General features: G+C 40.4%; 1 protein-coding gene across 1 annotated transcript in view; it reads right to left on the bottom strand.

Annotated features, from left to right (window-relative positions):
- MMP20 (matrix metallopeptidase 20) overlaps positions 1-22,660 on the bottom strand; it is a 65,999-nt gene that overhangs the window by 17,820 nt on the left and 25,519 nt on the right. Inside the window, exons 7-8 of the mRNA XM_004015973.6 lie at positions 12,305-12,441; positions 11,173-11,329 (exon numbers count right to left, since the gene is read on the bottom strand). Of these exons, the coding sequence (XP_004016022.2) occupies positions 11,173-11,329; positions 12,305-12,441 (294 nt within the window). The remainder of the gene's footprint in view (positions 1-11,172; positions 11,330-12,304; positions 12,442-22,660) is intronic.

Below are 22,660 nucleotides of genomic sequence, written 5' to 3'. Positions count from 1 at the left end.
CACTATGAACAACGCTAGTGGAGGTGATGGAATTCCAGTTGAGCTATTTCAAATACTAAAAGATGATGCTGTAAAAGTGCTACACTAAATATGTCAACAAATTTGGAAAACTCAGCAGTGGCCACAGGACTGGAAAAGGTCAGTTTTCATTCCAATCCCAAAGAAAGACAATGCCAAAGAATGCTCAAACTACTGCACAATTGCACTCATCTCACATGCTAGTAAAGCAATGCTCACAGTTCTCCAAGCCAGGCTTCAGCAATACGTGAACCGTGAACTTCCAGATGTTCAAGCTGGTTTTAGAAAAGGCAGAGGAACAGAGATCAAATTGCCAACATCCACTGGATCATCGAAAAAGCAAAAGAGTTCCAGAAAAACATCTATTTCTGCTTTATTGACTATGCCAGAGCCTTTGACTATGTGGATAAACTGTGGAAAACTCTGAAGGAGATGAGAATACCAGACCACCTGACCTGCCTCTTGAGAAACCTATATGCAGGTCAGGAAGCAACAATTAGAACTGGGCATGGAACAACAGACTGGTTCCAAATAGGAAAAGGAGTACATCAAGGCTGTATATTGTCACCCTGCTTATTTAACTTATATGCAGAGTACATCATGAGAAATGCTGGGCTGGAAGAAGCACAAGCTGGAATCAAGATTGCTGGGAGAAATATCAATAACCTCAGATAGGCAGATGAGACCACCTTTATGGCAGAAAGTGAAGAGGAACTACAAAGCCTCTTGATGAAAGTGAAAAGGAGAGTGAAAAAGTTGGCTTAAAGCTCAACATTCAGAAAATGAAGATCATGGCATCTGGTCCCACCACTTCATGGGAAATAGATTGGGAAACAGTGGAAACAGTGGCTGACTTTTATTTTGGGGGCTCCAAAATCACTGTAGATGGTGATTGCAGCCATGAAATGAAAAGACGCTTACTCCTTGGAAGAAAAGTTATGACCAACCTAGACAGCATATTCAAAAGCAGAGATATTACTTTGCCGACTAAGGTCCGCCTAGTCAAGGCTATGGTTTTTCCAGTGGTCATGTATGGATGTGAGAGTTGGACTGTGAAGAAGTCTGAGTGCTGAAGAATTGATGCTTTTGAACTGTGGTGTTGGGGAAGACTCTTGAGAGTCCCTTGGACTGCAAGGAGATCCAACAAGTCCATCCTAAAGGAGATCAGTCCTGGGTGTTCACTGGATGGACTGATGTTGAAGCCGAAACTCCAATACTTTGGCCACCCGATGGGAAGAGCTGACTCATTTGAAAAGACTGTGATGCTGGGAAAGATTGAGGGCAGGAAGAGAAGGGGACGACAGAGGATGAGATGGTTTGATGGCATCGCCAACTCAATGGACGTGGGTTTGTTTAAACTCTGGGAGTTGGTGATGGACAGGGAGGCCTGGCGTGCTGCGGTTTATGGGGTTGCATAGAATTGCACATGACTGAGTGACTGAACTGAACTGACCATCTCAAAGCATGGTGAAGATGGCGGCCTCCCACTTCTCCCAGAGTCCTCAGGAGCTCCTTGGTGTAATCACTGCTCTGGTGTTAGTAAGCAAGGGAGAATACTTACAGGGAGAAATTATCCAGAAGTGGTAGAAGTAATGTAAAAAAAGAAACTGGATGGATAATTGAGGTTGTCTAGAAATAGGAATGGAGAAGGCAATGACAACCCACTCCAGTACTCTTGCCTGAAAAGTCCCAGGGATGGGGGAGCCTGGTGGGCTGCTGTCTCTGGGGTCGCACAGAGTCAGACACTACTGAACTGACTTAGCAGCAGCAGCAGTAGCAGCAGAAATAGGAAAGGAAGGAATAAAAGCAAACAGATGAATAGGGAAGTAGCCCTTGTTAGTAAAGTTTACCCGATGTGCCATTTGATGGGGCAGCATGTGCTGGCATCAACCTGGCAGAGCCCCATTTGGGTTTCACTTTGTAGCTCTATGGTCTGCTCCTCTGTAAGTTACTATTACACTGATATGTGGGTTCTCACTCTTAGGTGGTGGTGGTGGTTTAATCACTAAGTTGTGTCCCACTCTTGCAACCTCAAGAATTGTAGCCCACAAGGCTCCTCTGCCCATGGGATTCTCCAGGCGAGAATACTAGAATGGGTCGCCATTTCCTTCTCCAGGGGATCTTCCCAACCCAGGGACTGAACCCCAGTCTTCTACACTGCAGGCAGTCTCCTGCATTGCAGGTACTCTCATGCATTTCAGGAAGATTCTTTACCCTTAGCCACCAGTGAAGTCCCCTTACTCTTAGAGCCTGAATCAACTTGGCCCAAGGCAACACTCAATCCTCAGTGGAGGAAGCTATTCAGTAGTTTTTTTAATGGCACTTCATTCACTAAAATGGATCCCCAGCCCTAGGGATTCATGGAGAATTTCCCTGACAACAAGCATATCTAGAGACTTTTCTTCCATTGGCACATTATTTGCACCACAGACTGAACTAGCCTGAGGACCAAAGAAGAACCTGAGGGATGACCAAGGAGAGAAAATCCTAACACACTGTCCAGGGGTATCAATATAGTAAAATTATTAGTGTGTAACTTGAGGCTTCAGTATTTCTGGGTGTGTCCATGTGCTTTACCTATAGAACTTCATTGCCCCCTTTCTCTTTCTTTCCAGTCCCACTTCTTCCTATTTAGCATTGGATGTAGTGACCGAGGCACCACTGGCCATCAGGAATCCTGTGGCAATCATAAGAGGGGAAGCTACCTGTTAATACTTGAGCAAAATGTCAGAAGGAGCTTGGGACCCTAATGGCCATGGACCCATTTTACCAGCTCTAAATCCGTAAAACTTCGGACATCTCACATATATGAGAAAAAACCCCTTGTGGTGTTTAAGCCACAGTTATTACTGGGCGTGTCTTTCTAGCAGCTGAACATAATTTCTATCTGATACAGGGCTTTATAGACTATAAGATGTCATACATATGAGGCCCTATTGAGCAAAATGTGTCAAACACAAGGGGGTGGTTATTAATAAAAATCTACATTAGCTTTTCCTGAACTTCTGAGCTGTAGGTCAAAGTTATTTGTCATATTTCTTATTGTGAAAAACAGTGTGTGTGTTGGAGAGTGTAAAATAGAAGACTCTCATTGCTGAAAGTACTGTATCTGCCTTGCCAGAAGCAGAGATTTCAGTGCAATGTCAAGGCACTTCAATGTTTAAAAAGAAAATGCCCTTTGATGAACTCTTTGACTGGACTGCTATTTATAGGAATATTGAGGTTTAAGCAATCACTTGTTAATTATCACAACATTTAAGCAATTATTTGTTAATTACCATATAAACTCAAACAGGAGATAGCAAGAGTGAACACTGACATTTTAGGAATCAGTGAACTAAAATGGACTGGAAAGGGTGAATTTAATTCAGGTGACCATTATATCTACTGTGGGCAAGACCATAGAAGAAATGGAGTAGCCCTCATAGTCAACAAAAGAGTCTGAAATGCAGTATTTGGATGCAATCTCAAAAATGACAGAATGATCTCTATGTGTTTCCAAGACAAACCAATCAATATCACATTAATCCAAGTCTATGCCCTAACCACTTATGTAGAAGAAACTGAAGTTGAATGGTTCTATGAAGACCTACAAGACCTTCTAGAACTGAAAAAAGATGTCCTTTTCATCCCAGGGGACTGGAATGCAAAAGTAGCAAGACAAGAGATACTTGGAGTAACAGGCAAGTTTGGCCTTGCAGTCCAAAATGAAGCAGGGCAAAGGCTAACAGAATTCTGCCAAGAGAACACACTGGCCATAGCAAACACCCTTTCCAATAACACAAGAGATGACTCTACACAAGGACATCACCAGATGGTCAATACCAAAATCAGATTGATTATATTCTTTGTAGCTAAAGATGGAGAAGCTGTATAGAATCAGCAAAAACAGGACTGGGAGCTGACTGGCTCTGATCATGAACTCCTTATTGTCAAATTCAGACTAAAATTGAAGAGAGAAGGGAAAACCACTAGACCATTCTAGGTCACCATTTAGCTCACCACCATAGGTATGACCTAAATCAGTTCAGTCCAGTTCATTTCAGTCGCTCAGTCGTGTCCAACTCTGCGACCCCATGAACTGCAGCACGCCAGGCCTCCCGGTACATCACCAACTCCTGGATTTCACTCAAACTCATGTCCATTGAGTTGGTGATGCCATCCAGCCATCTCATCCTCCGTCGTCCCCTTCTCCTCCTGCCCCCAACTCCTCCCAGCATCAGAGTCTTTTCCAGTGAGTCAACTCTTCACATGAGGTGGCCAAAGTATTGGAGTTTCAGCTTTAGCATCAGTCCTTCCAAAGAATACTCAGGACTGATCTCCTTTAGAATGGACTGGTTGGATCTCCATGGAGTCCAAAGGACTCTCAATCTTCTCCAGCACCACAGTTCAAAAGCATCAATTCTTTGGCTCTCAGCTTTCTTCACAGTCCAATTCTCACATCCATATATGACTACTGGAAAAACCATAGCCTTGACTAGAAGGACCTTTGTTGGCAAAGTAAAGTCTCTGCTTTTCAATATGCTATCTAGGTTGGTCATAACTTTCCTTCCAGGAAGTAAGCATCTTTTAATTTCATGGCTGCAGTCACCATCTGCAGTGATTTCGGAGGCCCCCAAAATAAAGTCTAACATTGTTTCCACTGTTTCTCCATCTATTTCCCATGAAGTGATGGGACCAGATGCCATGATCTTCGTTTTCTGAATGTTGAGCTTTAAGCCAACTTTTTCACTCTCTTCTTTCACTTTCATCAAGAGGCTTTTTAGTTCCTCTTCACTTTCTGCCATAAGGGTGGTGTCATCTGCATATCTGAGGTTATTGATATTTCTCCCGGCAAATCACTTACAATTATACAGTGGAAGTAACAATAGATTCAGGGGATTAGATCTGATACACAGAGTGCTTGAAGGACGATGGATGGAGGTTCATGACATTGTACAGGAGGCAGTGATCAAGACCAACCCCAAGAAAAAGAAATGCGAAAAGGCAAACTGGTTGTCTGAGGAGGCCTTACAAATAGCTGAGGAAAGAAGCTGAAGGCAAAGGAGAAAATGAAAGATATATCCATCTGAATGGAGTTCCAAAGAAGAGCAAGGAGAGATAAGAAAGCTTTCCTAAGTGATCAGTGCAAAGAAACAGAGGAAAACAATAGAATGGGAAAGACTAGAGATCTATTTAGGAAGATTAGAGATATTAAGGGAATATTTCAGGCAAAGATGGGCACACAAAAAAGGACAGAAACCGTATGTACCTAACAGAAGCAGAAGATATTAAGAGGTGGCAAGAATACACAAAAGAACTATACGAAAAAGATCCTAATGACCAAGATAACCATGATGGTGTGATCACTCACCTAGAGCCAGACATCCTGGGATGTGAAGTCAAGTGGGCCTTAGGAAGCAGCACTACGAACAAAGCTAGTGGAGGTGATGGAATTCCAGTTGAGCTATTTCACATTCTAAAAGATGATGCTGTGAAAGTGCTGCACTCAATATGCCAGCAAATTTGGAAATTTCCAGGACTGGAAAAGGTCAGTTTTCATTCCAATCCCAAAGAAAGACAATGCCAAAAATATTCAAACTACTGCACAATTGCACTCATCTCACAGGCTAGCAAAATAATACTCAAAATTCTCCAAGCCAAGCTTCAACAGTACATGAACCAAGAATTTCCAGATGTTCAAGCTGGATTTAGAAAAGGCACCGGAATCAGAGATCAAATTGCCAACATCTGTTGGATCATCAAAAAAGCAAGAGACTTCCAGAAAAACATCTACTTTTGCTTCATTGACTACACTAAAGCCTTTGATGGTGTGGGTCACAATAATCTGTGGAAAATTCTGAAGGAGATGGGAATACCAGACCACCTGACCTGTCTCTTGAGAAACATGTATGCAGGTCAAGAAGCAACAGTTAGAACCAGATATGGAAAAACCAGACTGGTTCCAAATTGAGAAGGGAGTACGTCAAGGCTGCATATTGTCACCCTGCTTATTTAACTTCTATGCAGAGTACATCATGTGAAATGCAGGGCTGGATGAAACACAAGCTGGAATCAAGATTGCTGGGAGAAATAGCAATAATTTCAGACATGCAGATGACACCACCCTATGACAGAAAGCAAAGAAGAACTAAAGAGCCTTTGATGAAGGTGAAAGAGGAGAGTGAAAAAGCTGGCTTAAAACTCAACATTCAAAAAACAAAGATCATTGCATCCGGTCCCATCATTTCATGGCAAATAGATGGGGAAACGATGGAAACAGTGACATACTTTATTTTCTTGGGCTCCAAAAATCATTGCAGATGGTGACTGCGGCCATGAAATTAAAAGACACTTGCTCCTTGGAAGAAAAGTTGTGACCAACCTAGACAGCATATTAAAGAGCAGAGACACTACTTTGCCAACAAAGGACTGGCTAGTCAAAGCTATGGCTTTTCCAGTAGTTATGTATGGATGTGAGAGTTGGACTATAAAGAAAGCTGAGGGCCAAATAATTGATGCTTTTGAACTGTGGTGTTGGAGAACTGTGGACTCTTGAGAGTCCCTTGGACTGTGAGGAGATCCAACCAGTCCATCCTAAAGGAAATCAGTCCTGAATATTCATGGGAAGGACTGACGCTGAAGGTGAAGCTCCAATACTTTGGCCACGTGATGCAAAGAACTGACTCATTTGAAAAGACTCTGATGCTGGGAAAGATTGAACACAGGAGGAGAAGGGGACAACATAACATGAGATGGTTGGATGGCATCACTGACTCAACAGAGGTGAGTTTGAGTAGTTCCGGGAGTTCGTGATGGACAGGGAAGTGTGGTATGCTGCAGTCCATGGGATCGCAAAGAGTTGGACATGACTGAGTGACTGAACAACAACAACCATGTGAGTTCCTTTTATTTACTACTAAACAGTTACTCTTTTTGAGCACCTGCAATATGTCAGGCAGTATATTAAGTAGCTATCTACATCCATTTTATCACTTAATACCCTCATTAACCCAGGGAGGGTAATATCAAAAGTGGCAACCGTAGTTTCCTTTCCTTTCTGGCAAAATGAGCTCTTTAATATTTGAATTAATGTCCTAGGCCAACTTAAAATGAATTTGCTTTATCTAGATTGCCAAAGACTTTTCCTTAATAGCTTCTCACAGAGGTTTGATGTAAAGTTTCAATATTATTTCCTCAGGGGTGATTAGTCATCATTAATATCAGATATCTTCTCCCTCCCGTTCCTTAATTTACAGAAGCAGCACAGGCTGGAATCAAGATTGCCGGGAGAAATAGCAATAACCTCAGATATGCAGATGACACCACCCTTATGGCAAAAAGTGAAGAGAAACTAGAAAGCCTCTTGATGAAAGTGAAAGTGGAGAGTGGAAAAGTTAGTTTAAAGCTCAATGTTCAGAAAACGAAGATCATGGCATCTGGTCCCATCACTTCATGGGAAATAGATGGAGAAACAGTGGAAACAGTGTCAGACTTTATTTCTGGGGGCTCCAAAATCACTGCAGATGGTGACTGCAGCCATGAAATTAAAAGATGCTTACTTCCTGGAAGGAAAGTTATGACCAACCTAGATAGCATATTGAAAAGCAGAGACATTACTTTGCCAACAAAGGTCCATCTAGTCAAGGCTATGGTTTTTCCAGTAATCATATATGGATGTCAGAGTTAGACTGTGAAGAAAACTGAGCACTGAAGAATTGATGCTTTTGAACTGTGGTGTTGGAGAAGACTCTTGAGAGTCCCTTGGACTGCAAGGAGATCCAATCACTCCACTGTAAAGGAGACCAGTCCTTCTTTGGAAGGACTAATGCTAAAGCTGAAACTCTAATACTTTGGCCACCTCATGTGAAGAGTTGACTCATTAGAAAAGACTCTGATGCTAGGAGGGATTGGGGACAGGAAGAGAAGGGGACGACAGAGGATGAGATGGCTGGATGGCATCACCAAGTGGATGGACATGAGTTTGAGAGAACTCTGGGAGTTGGTGATGGACAGGGAGGCCTGGCGTGCTGCGATGCATGGGGTTGCAAAGAGTCAGACACGACTGAGCAACTGAACTGAACTGAAAAACCTTTCACCAAGCTCCTCATGTTAGCTGCTAAGCCTCAGTTCTGCTTGGTTGGAGGTATGTGTTTGACTTTGGATTCTAGTGGGTGGTAGATTAGTCCAAAGACTAGAACCAAAGTTTTATGCAATGAATGGGTAATAGAAATTATGAGAGTGGATAAATCCCCCCAAGGAGAATCAGGCTGTGAACAGACTTTGACAAGTTAAATGGGTAATCACAACTCACACTCTCACATGTCAGCTTGTACACTCCATCTCTGGTTGCCATTTCCTGAAAACCTAAAATGGGAGTTGAGTTTCTCAGTGTATATCTCCCTGTAGGTCAGCATGGTGATGGCAGCCACCTTATCCTGAAGAAAAACTTTGGAGAACACGCCCAGCAGATACTAGGGACTTAATAAGTGAATAACCATTCCTATTTTATAAAGGAAGTTCTGAAAGAAAATTAGCTGGCTTAGAGGCTTAAACATTGGACTGGAAATGTCAACTCAAGACAATATAAGACACTTTGAGCAAAGCTTCCAAGGCTCTCAATGACTCAGAAGAGTCAGGAAGGTCCACATTTGACATTCATTTTTATGAAATAAATTTTCTTGAAGTATATCTGTGCTTCTGTTAGATTATATTTTCAGCTCTAAACTGAAGAAGTAGAGGAAGATGACAGATTATTTATAAATTTATTTTATGCCACATATATGGTTATTGAAAATAGGTAATATAAAATAAAATGAAACCCATGGACCAAAGCTGAGCTGTTTCCCACTGCCAACAAGGTCCTAACATAGACCTAAAGAGTTTAACATCAGTTCAGTTTAGCTCAGTTCAGTCACCCAGTCATGTCCGACTCTTTGTGACCCCATGAATTGCAGCACACCAGGCCTCCCTGTCCATCACCATCTCCCAGAGTTTACTCAAACTCACGTCCATCGAGTCAGTGGTGCCATCCAGCCATCTCATCCTCTGTCGTCGCCTTTTCCTCCTGCCCCCAATCCCTCCTAGCATCAGAGTCTTTTCCAATGAGTCAACTCTTCACATGAGGTGGCCAAAGTATTGGAGTTTCAGCTTTAGCATCAGTCCTTCCAATGAACATCAAGGACTGATCTCCTTTAGGATAGACTGGTTGGATCTCCTTGCAGTCCAAGGAACTCTCAAGAGTCTTCTCCAACACCATAGTTCAAAAGCATCAATTCTTCAGTGCTCAGCTTTCTTCACAGTCCAACTCTCACATCCATACATGACCACTAGAAAAACCATAGCCTTGACTAGACGGAACTTTGTTGGCAAAGTAATGTCTCTGCTTTTTAATATGCTATCTAGGTTGGAATGTAAAGTCAAGTGGACCTTAGAAAGCATCCCTACAAACAAAGCTAGTGGAGGTGATGGAATTCCAGCTGAGCTATTTCAAATCCTGTAAGATGATGCTGTGAAAGTGCTGCACTCAATATGTCAACAAATTTGGAAAACTCAGCAGTGGCCACAGGACTGGAAAAGGTCAGTTTTCATTCCAGTCCCAAAGAAAGACAATGCGAAAGAATGCTCAAACTACCTCACAATTACACTCATCTTGCATGCTAATAAAGCAATGCTCAAAATTTTCCAAGCCAGACTTCAGCAATACGTGAACTGTGAACTTCCAGATGTTCAAGCTGGTTTTAGAAAAGGCAGAGGAACCAGGGATCAAATCGCCAACATCCACTGGATCATTGAAAAAGCAAGAGAGTTCCAGAAGGACATCAATTTCTGCTTTATTGACAATGCCAAAGCCTTTGACTGTGTGGATCACAATAAACTGTGGAAAATCTGAAAGAGATGGGTATACCAGAACACCTGACCTGCCTCTTGAGAAAACTACATGCAGGTCAGGACGCAACAGTTAGAACTGGACATGGAACAATAGATTGGTTCCAAATAGGAAAAGGAGTACGTCAAGGCTGTATACTGTCACCCTGCTTATTTAACTTCTATGCAGAGTACATCATGAGAAACGCTGGACTGGAAGAAACACAAGCTGAAATCAAGATTGCTGGGAGAAATCTCAATAACCTCAGATATGCAGATGACACCAACCTTATGGCAGAAAGTGAAGAGGAACTCAAAAGCCTCTTGATGAAAGTGAAAGAGGAGAGTGAAAAAGTTGGCTTAAAGCTCAACGTTCAGAAAACGAAGATCATGGCATCTGGGCCCATCACTTCATGGGAATAGATGGGGAAACAGTGAAAAATGTATTAGACTTTATATTTTGGGGCCTCCAAAATCACTGCAGTTGGTGATTGCAGCCATGAAATTAAAAGACACTTACTCCTTGGAAGGAAAGAGTTTAGCATAGTCACCTACTTACAATCTGTTTTTGCTTCTCTCTTAACGTTCAGAAAGACAAGTAATGCTAAAGTGAGAACTGTGACTAGAGAAGGTGTGGCGGCAGAGCTTGACAAAGTTGTTCCCAGTTCTTCGACATGAGTCAGTTAAGGTAGTGAGATTAGGCAGGAGAGACAAGGTGTGACCCGGTGCACAGTGATCGAATCTGCTCATAGTAACCTCTTGTAAGACAGGCCTGGAAATTACACATGATCTTTGGATAAGAAGAATTTTCATGCTGTAGGTTAAAGAACATAGCAATAAGGCCTTTGCCTTTCAGCAAAAATTTCCTTCAAAGAGCCCCACAGTTGTCACCACGTTCATTTTGTACAAAATCACAGAGCATTCTGGAATGCAATGATATTCATGTATCAATAGGATATACTCACATAAGAGGGAATCAGTTCTTCTTTCAAGGCATTCCCAGTGGGTAGTTATGTATTGGGAATGGTAACTCCACTCTTTTAGGCCACTGGACATCCAGTGAATGAGTGCTTTGAAAGATTAGGATGTTTCATGTGTCAGACACCAAACAATGGGATTATGGAATGAATGTTTCACTTATTTGGATGGTTCTGTATGTTTTAGACAGTGTCAACCATCAGCAAATGACACCCTAGTGACTGAGAAGAGTCAATGGGCCTTTTGCAAATTTGCCTTGCATTCTTTTTAGCAAAAGGATTTTCCTTCTCATTGAATACAGCTGGACAATCACAAAGAGAAAAGCCATACCTGTAGTATTCATCTCCCACAAAGAAAAGGGTCTTCTGTGCGTCCTTGAGATACACCGCGGCATCTATTTGCTGCACATATCTTGGGAACCCAAAGTCATAAATAGTCCGAGGAGGACCTTGCATTTGGAATCCTCTTGTTATCCAGTAGTGAGGTCCTGGAACCAGAAATTAAAGCTTGCAAAAACTCTGTACTGTTTAGTGATGCCCTTCACTCATTAGGATTTCTATGCAGGATTACAAATGGGGCTAGTTTATGGGATATTTGCCATGGATAAAACCCAGGAGAAGATACAAGTCTCTATTCAGTTCAGTAAAAGACTTAAAACTTGCCCTGGAGGCAGAAATCCCTAGTTTATCCTTATGAAGGCAATAATACTGATACAACTGTGTCTTAAATGCAACACATTCATTTTTTTCAAGATACTTTTCATCTGTATAATCTCGTTTCAGTCTTATATATGTGTGAGACAGAAGGGGCAAGTGAACCACAAATGCTGATTCTTGCTTAAACTGGCACTAATCTTCTATCCTCAGCCTTCGGCATCAAGAAAATACAATCTAAACTGATGGTTAACGTTTGCTGGACAACTTCCATTGGCTAGCCACAGTCACATCTTCAAGGTTGTCATTACTATAACTATTTTGCAAGGAAGAAATGAAGATGCAGAGCAATTAGATAACTTCCCTAAGACACTCAAATAGTAAAGGGCTGGAGACAGAGTCCAGGCGTCTCTCTGCTCCCAGACGCTTGTATTGCTTTCCTGAGGTTTCCACGCTGACTTCTGTGAATGAGAGGCTCTCAGTAGAGAATAGGGTGTCACTCAGAGCAGAGGTCGGGGGTGGCGGGCGGTGGGGTGAGGCGGGGCAGGGAGCAGGTTTCCACCTTCCCGGACACTCGCTCATCACCGAGCCTCACGAGACTGCACCTTTGGCTCTGGGAAGAGTTTGACAGTCACCGTCACTGCTGTCACTGTCAGAGCACAGTGGAGGGATGTTTCACCCCCAATCTGAGGAGCAGGAATGGCTGGAACTGCTCTGTGATCACTAACAGACACTGATAGTTCTGGGTGCTCCAGACACACCGTGCCCTGTACCCGGCCACTTCTTTCGTTGCGGGACCTTCAGCGTACCTTTAAAGAAGTAGGCTGTGCCCCTGTCAGCCACTTCGTAAGCTGCATCCACATTGGACATAAGCTGGGGGAAGGAGCTGGTGATGGTGCTGGGCCGGATCCCTGACATCAAGTGAACCTGCCGACGCCAGAAAATCCTATTTGGCAACAGAAAAGGAATAGGACCAGGGTTGACTTAGATCATCAGCTGAACTTGAACTGAAATATACGGCAAGGCACACTTTAGAGGCCATTTCTAAATGCCTCTTGTCCATGTCTTGTTTTTAAGTAGAATACATATATATATATATAGATATATATTGGTTTTCGTAATCTGCTTCTTTTTCCTTTTCATTCTTTTAGCATCTCTGTAATTCTTTTTCCTTCATTTACTTAAGGATGTTCAAAGCTTGGAAGGAAATAGCAGGGACTGACATCAATCACGTATACACTTAAGCTGTGCATCTTCCTATTCCAAGTATCATTTGCTACAAGTATTCCTTTCCTCTTCTGATTTTTTTTATTGTGTGTGTGTTTGTGCTTTCTAAAAAATTTTAAAATTTATTTTTTAATTGAAGGATTACTGCTTTACAGAATTTTGTTGGTTTCTGCCAAAGATCAACATGAATCAGATCTCATAAAGGTAGCCATTCCGGTGTACTTTATGAGTATTATATAAATGAGCCAAATTTTTGTGGTTTGGAGATGCTAATTACTTCCAGTAAAAATAGCAAAAACATTGACAATTACAAATTATGTTGCCTATTTGCTTATCTATTGAAAGTGTTTATATCTTAGGACCTAATGGCTAGTTCACAAAAATCTGGTACCTATACATTAACTTAAGATTTAGCACCTTAACCATCCATTTTCCAAATATTATTTATGTAAAATTGTGGGAGTATACATGAGGGTACTGGTCTGAAAATTTCAATGTAAATGTGGTCTATTTTGAATTTTGGAGTTTAAAATCATTCTTATAAAATATGAATAGTTTACTGACTCAATAGAAGCTAGAATCAATACATAAAAGTATTTGTGGACAGGGAACTTAAGGGAAAGTTTTGATTTTTAACTTTCCATGTGGTAAATTTAGGCACTCCTCAAACATTCTGTTGAGTTTCAGTTAATCTAACAAATATTTATAAGCACCTATCAGCAGGCACTGAGTTAGGCCTTGGGATGAAACACTGAACAAGATTCGGGCTCTGCCCTCAAGAAGCTATGATCTAGCAGTAGAGGCAGATGAGTAGTTAGACACTGCACGCTTAGCCGCTTCAGTCGTGTCTGACTCTTTGAGACCCCATAGATTGTAGCCCACCAGGGTCCTTTGTCCACGGGATTCTCCAGGCAAGAATACTGGAGTGGGTTGCCATGCCCTCCTCCAGGGGATCTTCCCAACCCAGGGATCGAACCCAGGTCTTCTGCATTGCAGGCGGATTCTTTACCATCTGAGCCACCGGGGAAGCCCAATTAGACATTATAATCCAGGGCAACTTGTGCAATTAAGAGTTAAGTTCATGATGTTCTGGAGCATAGCATGTACCCCATAAGAGGGATGCTGCATATAGGGGTCTGCTGAAGCTATCTGGGTGAGCTGATAATGAAATCCAAAGGACAGCTCTATTGAGAGATAGGAATATTTTTTTCATGTTCCTAAGCAGCGTCATGATTCAGAAGAGAAAGCACATTGTGTTTTAGAAAACTGTAAACTGTCTTTGCACCTCCAATGCTGACCATTATCTCCAAGCTTGTTTTATAATCTCTTAAATGCAAATAATAATACCTGGCCTATTTCATGAGATCATTAAGAGGATCAACTGAGATAAAGCATCTGAAAGTGCATCATAAACTGTAAAGTGCTACTTGGCTGGATATTGTCCATTTTAAAAATTATTACTTGGGCACCTAGATAATAACTCAGTGTGTCAGGAGCCTATCGAGGGTACACATCCTCTCCCCAAGCCCTATATATCATGGCCTTATCTAGACTGTAGGTATTTTTGTTGTGCTTGTTGTGTTAGTTAAGTTTTACTGGGGGCAAAATAAGGACTGTAGGCTGGGAGATGGCCCCTCAGATGGCTCTGAGAAATTGCTCCAAAGATGCAGGGTGGTGAGAGGTCAGTATATATATTTGGTTTTGGTGAAGAAGGAATATATATAATCAAGTGCATATTTTTCCAGAAGGTTTCTGCTAGTCTGGTGAAACCTTTCTGCTAGTCACAAGTAACAGTTGTCACCGTGAAGGATTGTAGTGCTTTTCTAGATATGAACAGGTACAAAAATTAGGTTCATAAAATCAGCTCCTAAAAACATCTATCTGAAAGCCAATTCTGCCAGCTTTTCCCTGAGCACAGAGTGCCTCATTTTTGCTCTCCACCTTGAACATTTTCCAGGGGATGTTGAAAATCAGCAGTTGCCCCAGCTCAAGGTTTAATTCTTGTAGATGGCAATTTGTAGTTGACAGGGCCCTCTCATGGTTACAAATTTGACCATACTTTGGGAGGCATTTCATGACTATTTCATCCCATGGAGCAAGGAACTCATTCTTAGGTCTGGTGAAGATGTTGCTGATAGGCCATTCAGTGTACTGTTACTATCAACAGTAACCAAAGGGCTGGACCAACCTGTCTTACCCAGTTTCTTATAGTCCAGGAAAAATTTCCTCTTGTTTGTATCCTTCCATATCTAGAGTAATTACAATTATCAATTGCATCCAGAACTATGTATTTGATCAACTTCTCCAGGTTGCCTAGTTATTATTATTTTGTTGGAGGTTCAGTCACACATTTGGTAATCCAGGAAACAACAATCTCATAAAATAGGCAAAGTGCAAATAACATAGCTAACAGTATTATTAAAGTTATATGTAAGAATTAGGCCAAAAATTTCTGTTAGGTGTGGGAAGCCCCTGGTGGCTCAGCAGTAAAGAATCTGCTTGCAATGCAGGAAACATGGGTTCAATCCCTGGATCAGGAAGATCCCCTGGAGAAGGAAATGGCAACTCACTCCACTCCAGTATTCTTGCCTGGGAAATCCTATGGACAGAGGAACCTAGCAGCCTAAAGTCCATCAGGTCTCATGAGTTCGACATGACTTAGCAACTAAACCACCACCACCATTCCATTAGGTGTAGCTCAGTATATTCTCAGGTTGTCTGAATTAGTCTATTTTGTACCAATCTTTATCTTTCAAAGAAATTATATATTTACATTGTATGAATTAAAAGATAGAAAACTGAGACCCAGAAAGGCTGGGAGGCTCTAATGTCAGCAAGTGGCTAAGGCCAGACAGAGTCAATTAAACTCCAGCTGCCTTGATTTTCATCATACCCCCCAATTTCTCTACTTGCTCCTTCTCAGCCTTGTGACATCTGGTTTTCCTCTGTTTATAACTTGACCGCTTACCCAATGAGATCTGGCCTTTTCTGGAGGCCAGAAGGACTGCTTTCCCCCACTTCCTTCTCTTCACCATCACAAAGTGAGCACTTGTTTGGGTATCCAGAAGAATCAGGTAATAAATATAGAAAAACAAATTAAGTCAAAAGCTCATAATTTCATCTTTGATAAGGAGGCGAAAAAATGGATTCACTGGGAACCCATGAAGAATGCAAAAAGCATTTTCCAATTAATTCAATTCAATACGTAATTCCAAAATGCTGACTCTGCTCAAGTCACTGTGCTAGATTCTCTCTAAGGTACAAAGTCTGCCTTTCAGGCAATTAAAATAATGAGGATGAGGAAAGCGGGAAGGAGGAGGAGCAGACACACTGTCTAATAATCAGACTCTTTCTGAATTACATCACTGATCGGGTTAACTTTCAGCTGCTTTCTCTTTTTGGGCACTCTAGAGCTGGGCTGTATTTTCTTTCATTTCTCGTTTAAAAATCATGTGGGAGTTTTAAAATTCTCATTTAAAAATCAGTGACTCTAGGCAAATTAAACCCAAACTTTCATTTGAAGTTACGTGTTATTGATGTCCCAGATGACTCAATGCGAGAGGCAGTAAAGTGCAATGGTTAAGAATTTAGGCAAACCAAAAATGTACTTTTGGAACTGTTCACAAGTGGTAGAATCTTATATTCCTTACTTGACTTAGGATATTGCGGGTATTAGGAGGATTAAATTGATGTAAAGTAGTCATTCTAAACCAAGAATAATTTTGTGCCATGGAAGACATTTTTTAATGAGTGGTGACAATTTTGGTTGTCACAATTAGGAGTGGGTAATGCTACTGGAGTCTAGTGAAATCCAGGGATATCATTTTAGTTTACCTTTTACAATGCACAGGATAGTCCAGCACAGCATAGACTTGTCTGCCTTAAAATTATCAGTAGTGCTAAAGTCAGGAAACCTTGGCTTAAACACTGTTATGACATATTAGAATGTATACATGAGGTGGTAATAAACACTACCTATATGTGATACTTATGTAAAGTATCACAACTTCCAAAAGGATCTGTACTCATGAAAAATCTCATATTAATGAAGAAAAATTACATCTTGTGGGTAATAAAGTGATAAGACACATATCCAGAGGATTTACAAACTTGGAGCTATAAATTACAATAATAATTAAAATTGACCAAAAAAGGTATAACAATTAACCTCCTAATACACCTATAAATAGATTTAAAGTATAAGGCAAAAAAAGAAAATCTATAAAACTGTTAGAAAAGAAGAACTGAGGGGGATGGAAAAAGATATTCCATGCAAATGGAAATCAAAAGAAAGCTGGAGTAGTAGTACTCATATAAGATAAAATGTTGTTGTTGTTTAGTCACTAAGTCAAGTCCAACTCTTGCAACCTCAAGGGCTAACCTTCCAGGTTCCTCTGCCCAGTGGATTTTCCAGGCAAGAATACTGGAATGGGTTGCCATTCAGTACTATCTCCAGGGGATAGTCCTGACCAAGGGATCAAACGCATGTCTCCTGCATTGGCAGGCAGATTCTTTACCACTGAGTCACCAAGGAAACCTAAGGCAAAATAGACCAGGATAAAGACTGTTGGAACCCTCTTGCACTGATGGTCAGAATATAAATTGATAAAGCAACTATGGAGAACAGTATGGAGGCTCCTTAAAAAAAATAGAACTACCATATGATCCAGCAATCCCACTACTGGCTACTGGACATAAACCCTGGGTTTATGGAGGTTTGATCCCTGGGTTGGGAAGAGACCCTGGAGGAGGGCATGGCAACCCACTCCAGTATTCTTCCCTGGAGAACCCATGGAAAGAAGAGCCTGGTGGGTTACAGTACATAGGGTTGCAAAGAGTCAGACATGACTGAAGCGGCTTAGGAGACATGCACACATGCACCCAACCTAAACTTCCCAGGGGGCTCAGAGCAAAGAATCCACCTGCCAAGCAGGAGATGCAGGTTCAATTCCTGGGTCAGGAAGATCCCCTGGAGAGGGAAATGTTAATCTGTTCCAATGTTCTTGCCTGGAAAATCCCGTGGAGAGAGGAGCCTGGTGGGCTACAGTCCAGGGGGTCACAAAAGAGTTGGACATGACTTAGTGACTAAAGAACAACAAAAACAACACGGGAGCACCTGTTAACAGACATACAAGGAGATATACAAGGAGACATACAAGGAGATATACAAGGAGACATACAAGGAGACATACAAGGAGACCTACAAGGAGATATTGACAGTAACACAATAATAGCGGGGGACTTCAACACCCTACGTACATAAATGGACAGATCATCCAGGCAGAACCCAATAAGGAAATGCAAGGCTTAAGTGATGAATTAAACCAGATTAACTTAATTGATATTTATAGAACATTCCATCTGAAAGCAGTGGAATATTCATTCTTTTTAAGTGCACATGGAGCATTCTCAAGAATAGATCACATGCTAGGCCACAAAGCAAGCGTCAGTAAACTTACAAAGACTGAATCATATAAAGCAGGGGTCCCCAACCCCCAGGCTGAGGACTAGTACTGGTCTGTGGCCTGTTAGGAAGTGGACCACACAGTAGGAAGTGAGTGGCAGACAAGTGAGTGAAGCTTCATCTGCCATTCCCCATTGCTTTCCATCATTCACATTACCACCTGAACCATGCCCACCCCCCCACCTGCCCTGTCCATGGAAAAACTGTCTTCCACAAAACCAGCCCCTGGGGCCAAAAAGGTTGGGGACCACTGGTATAAAGCACTTTTTCCATTCACAATACTATGAGATTAGAAATCAACTACAAGATTTGTGCAAAAAAAAAAAAAAAAACAAAAACAAAAACACAAACACAAACACATCAAGGCTAAACAATATGCTACTAAACAACCAATGGATCACTGAAGAAATCAAAGAGGAAATAAAACAAAATACCTAGAGACAAAAGAAAGTGAAAACACAATGATCCAAACCCTGTGGGATGCAGCAAAGCAATTTTAAGAGAGAAGTTTATATTGACACAAGCTTAGCTCAGGAAATAAGAAAAATCTCAAATAAACAACTTAACCTTATACCTAAAGCAGCTAGAGAAAGAAGAACAAACAAAACCCAAAGTTTGTAGAAGGGAAGAAATCATAAAGATCAGAGCAGAAATATTGAATAAATGAAATGGAGACAAAGAAAACATAGAAAAGATCAATAAAACTAAAGGCTGGTTCTTTGACAAAATAAACACAATTTATAAATCTTTATCCAGATTCATCATGAGAAAAAGGAAGAGGGCCCAAATTAATAAAATTAGCTATGAAAAAGGAGAAGTTACAACCAATACCGTGGAAATATTAGAGACTATAAAAGACTACTACAAGCAATTATATGCTGATAAAATGGACAACCTAGCAGATATGGACAAATTCTTAGAAAGAAATCTTATAATGCTTAGAAATCTCATAAAGCTAAACCAGGAAGAAATAAAAAAAAAATGAATAGATGAATTACAAATACTGAAATTGAATCTGTGATTTAAAAGCTCTCAACAAACAAAAGCCCAGCACCAAATGACTTCACAGGCAAATTCTACTGCACATTTAGAGAAGAGATAACATCTACCTTCTGAAACTCCTCCAAAAAATTTCAGAGGAAAGAACACTCCCAAATTCATTTTATGAGGCAACCATCATCTTGATACCAAAATCAGAAAAAGATACCACACAAAAAGACCAGAAATAAACCCATGCACCTATGGTCAATTAATCTATGACAAAGGTGGCAAGAATATACAATGGAGAAAACACAGTTTCTTCAATAAGTGGTGCTGGGAAAACTGGACAGCAGCATGTAAAAGAATGAAATTAGAATATTCTCTAATATCATACACACAAATAAACTAAAAATGGATTAAAGGCCTAACTGTAAGACTAGATACTATAAAATTTGTAGAGGAAAACATAGCTAGAGCACTCTTTGACATAAATTACAGCAATACCTTTTTGAATCCATCCCCTATAGTCATAGAAATTAAAAAAAAGTAAACAAACAGGATCTAATTAAACATAGAAGCTTTTGCACATCAAAGAAAACCATAAACAAAATAAAAAGACAACCTACAGAATGGGAGAAAATATTTACAAAGACAAACAATCCAACCAAAAACTGGGCAAAGGATCTAAACAGACATTTCTCCAAAGAAGATGTACAGATAGCCAAAAGGCAAACAAAAAATGCTCACCATTGTTAATGATATTAGAGAAATGTAAATCAAAATTACAATGAAGTATCATGCCATACCAGTCAGAATGGTCAGCATCAAAAAGTCTAAACAATAGAGAGGGTATGGGAAAAAGGGAACCATCCTATACTGTTGCTGGGAATGTATATTTGTACAGTCCCTATGGAGAACAATAAGAAGGTTCCTTAAAAAACTAAAAATAGAGCTATATATAATCCTGCAATTCCACTCCTGGGTGGATATCTGGGGAAAACCAATTTGAAATAATACATGCACTTTGATATTCACTGCGGCACTGTTTACAAAAGCCAAGACATGGAAGCAACATAAGTATCCATCAACTGATGAATGGGTATGAAAGATGGAATATATATATATACATACATACATATATATGTATATAAGGGAACATTACTCATCCATAAAACAAATGAAATAATGCCATTTGTAGCTACATGGATGAACCTAGAGATGATCATACTAAGTGAAGTAAGCCAGCCATAGATAGACAAATATCATATGATATAGGTTATATGTGGAATCTTAAAAGACTGATAAAAGTTACTTACGTACAAAAAGAATCAGACTCATGGATATAGCAAACAAATTTATGGTTATCAAGGGGAAAGGGAGAGAAGGATAAAATAAGAGTTTTTGATTAACATCTACACACTACTATATATGAAATAGATAACCAACAAGGACCTACTGTATAGCACAGGGAACTCTACTCAATATTTTATAATAATCTATAACAGAAAAGAATCTGAAAAAATATATGCATGTATACCTGAATCACACTGCTGTATTCTTTAAACTAACACAACTGTAAACCAATTGTGTTCAGTTGTGTCTGACTCTTTGCAACGCTATGGACTACAGCCCACTAGGCTCCTCTGTCTATGTGATTTTCCTGGCAAGAATACTGCGTTGCCATTTCCTGGTCCAGGATATCTTCTCAATTCAGGGAAAGAACCCATGTCTCCTGCTTCTCCTGCATTGCAGGTAGATTCTTTTCTACTGAGCCACCAGGGAAACCCACTATACTTCAATTTAAAGAAAAGAACAATTGCAGGATATTTTGAAAAGGGTAGTGAAATAAACAGATCATATTAATAATGTGTAATCTGATCTTAGGTAAGGAGGGCAAAACAATGGAGTTTATTGATACTAAAGACTTGCTGATAGATATTTAACTGCATTGTTTAGCCAGGAACCAAAGCTGTATCTGGAACATAGTTGGGCTCAATAAATATTTGTTGACTAGATAGATAGATGTCACAGTTGTGTAGAACTTATCTAATCATCAGTTTTCATATTCTCTTTACTAAAGAACAGCATCTAAGTCATCAGGTTTGAGCAGAAGTCACTGGTAACATTCCTGTTGCTTGCTGCCAGTCCTGTGAGCTCCTTGTGGCAGGGTCGTGTATTATTCATCTAAGTATTCTAGGGATCAGCAAGTCCTGGCACATCTGGGGCTTGGTTCAAGTCTGTTAAGCTTTTTATCCTTTTTTTGTTGTTGTTGGACCCCTCTGTCTTCGTCCCCCACCTGCTTGACTGATCCTCTTGGTCTTTCCTTTCTAGGAGACACAGTCACCTCTTTGCTGACTGTAATCCAGCAAGAGTTGATGGGTCCTTTCATTTTCCTCTCTCTTCACCCCTGACTTTCCTTGACTCTTCTCTGTCACTCTGTACCCTACTTTCAGGAGGAGGGGGTGTCTTTTTTCTGTCAGTCTTTTGATGCTGAGTTGAATTGATGCTTCTCTTCCCTGAAAATGGGCACTGTGGTGCAGTGAAAGAAGCAATGGGTGCTTGAGACCTTACTTTATTATTGGATGTGTGACCTTGTATGAGTCACTTAATTTTTCTGAGGCTAAATTTCTTCTTGTCAAATAAAAATGAAAATAATAATAATAACTGCTAACATTTCAAAGGATCAATCGAGACAATGCATATGAAAGTGTTTTATAAACTCTGGACTACTCTTACAATTATTTGTAAATACTTTAATAAGACATGTTTTCACCCTACAAATTTATTAATTATGTAATACTTAGAGTTTATGAATAGAACTACATTTTATTCTAAATTTTTCTCATTAATATAAAATTTTGTCAGTGGAAAGTTTGAAATACAAACAATCACATCATTGGTCAAGAAGGCATTCATTTGTGGGAAGCTCGCTAACCAGGGCTGTTTATATCAGGAGGTTTAAGAGGCCAAGAATCAGACATGCATCATCCATCTCACTGAAACCAAGAAAAACAGAGCTTATAAAATTAAAATCCTACATGTAGATAGTGGTTAAAACAGTGAAAACTATTCGTTGTGTCCTTAAATTAAGTGCATATCTCCATCTGTGGAGCCTATGGAGATCCGTATTTTAAGCCACAACTTATGAAGATGTAAAGAACCTCATCCTTAGTCAGAAGGAGGGATTTCAGAAGAAATGACAGTGAATCAGCAATCTTTGTACACCTTCTGCCTCTTTGAATTCATAATACATAACAGGGAATCAATCTAAGTAAATACAATGCTGTGTGTTGACTTTCAGTGATGCAATCTTATAGCCAGAAAAGAAATATTCTCAGGGAGACTGAAGGAGGAAGACTTCCTCTTTAGTTGTGCACGCTTCCCTCAAGCCCATGAAACTCTGGAAAATGCTAGGTTCCAATGGACTCATCTATTAATAATAGGAGAGGGTACTGATTTTATTGTCTCTCCTTCTGATACAGCTTTTCATTTC

The sequence above is a fragment of the Ovis aries genome, chromosome 15 (assembly GCF_016772045.2).
Source record: "Ovis aries strain OAR_USU_Benz2616 breed Rambouillet chromosome 15, ARS-UI_Ramb_v3.0, whole genome shotgun sequence".
NCBI classification, from domain to species: domain Eukaryota; kingdom Metazoa; phylum Chordata; class Mammalia; order Artiodactyla; family Bovidae; genus Ovis; species Ovis aries.
The sequence above is the reverse complement of the archived record's forward strand: the minus strand, read 5'-3'. Positions and strand labels throughout refer to the sequence as shown.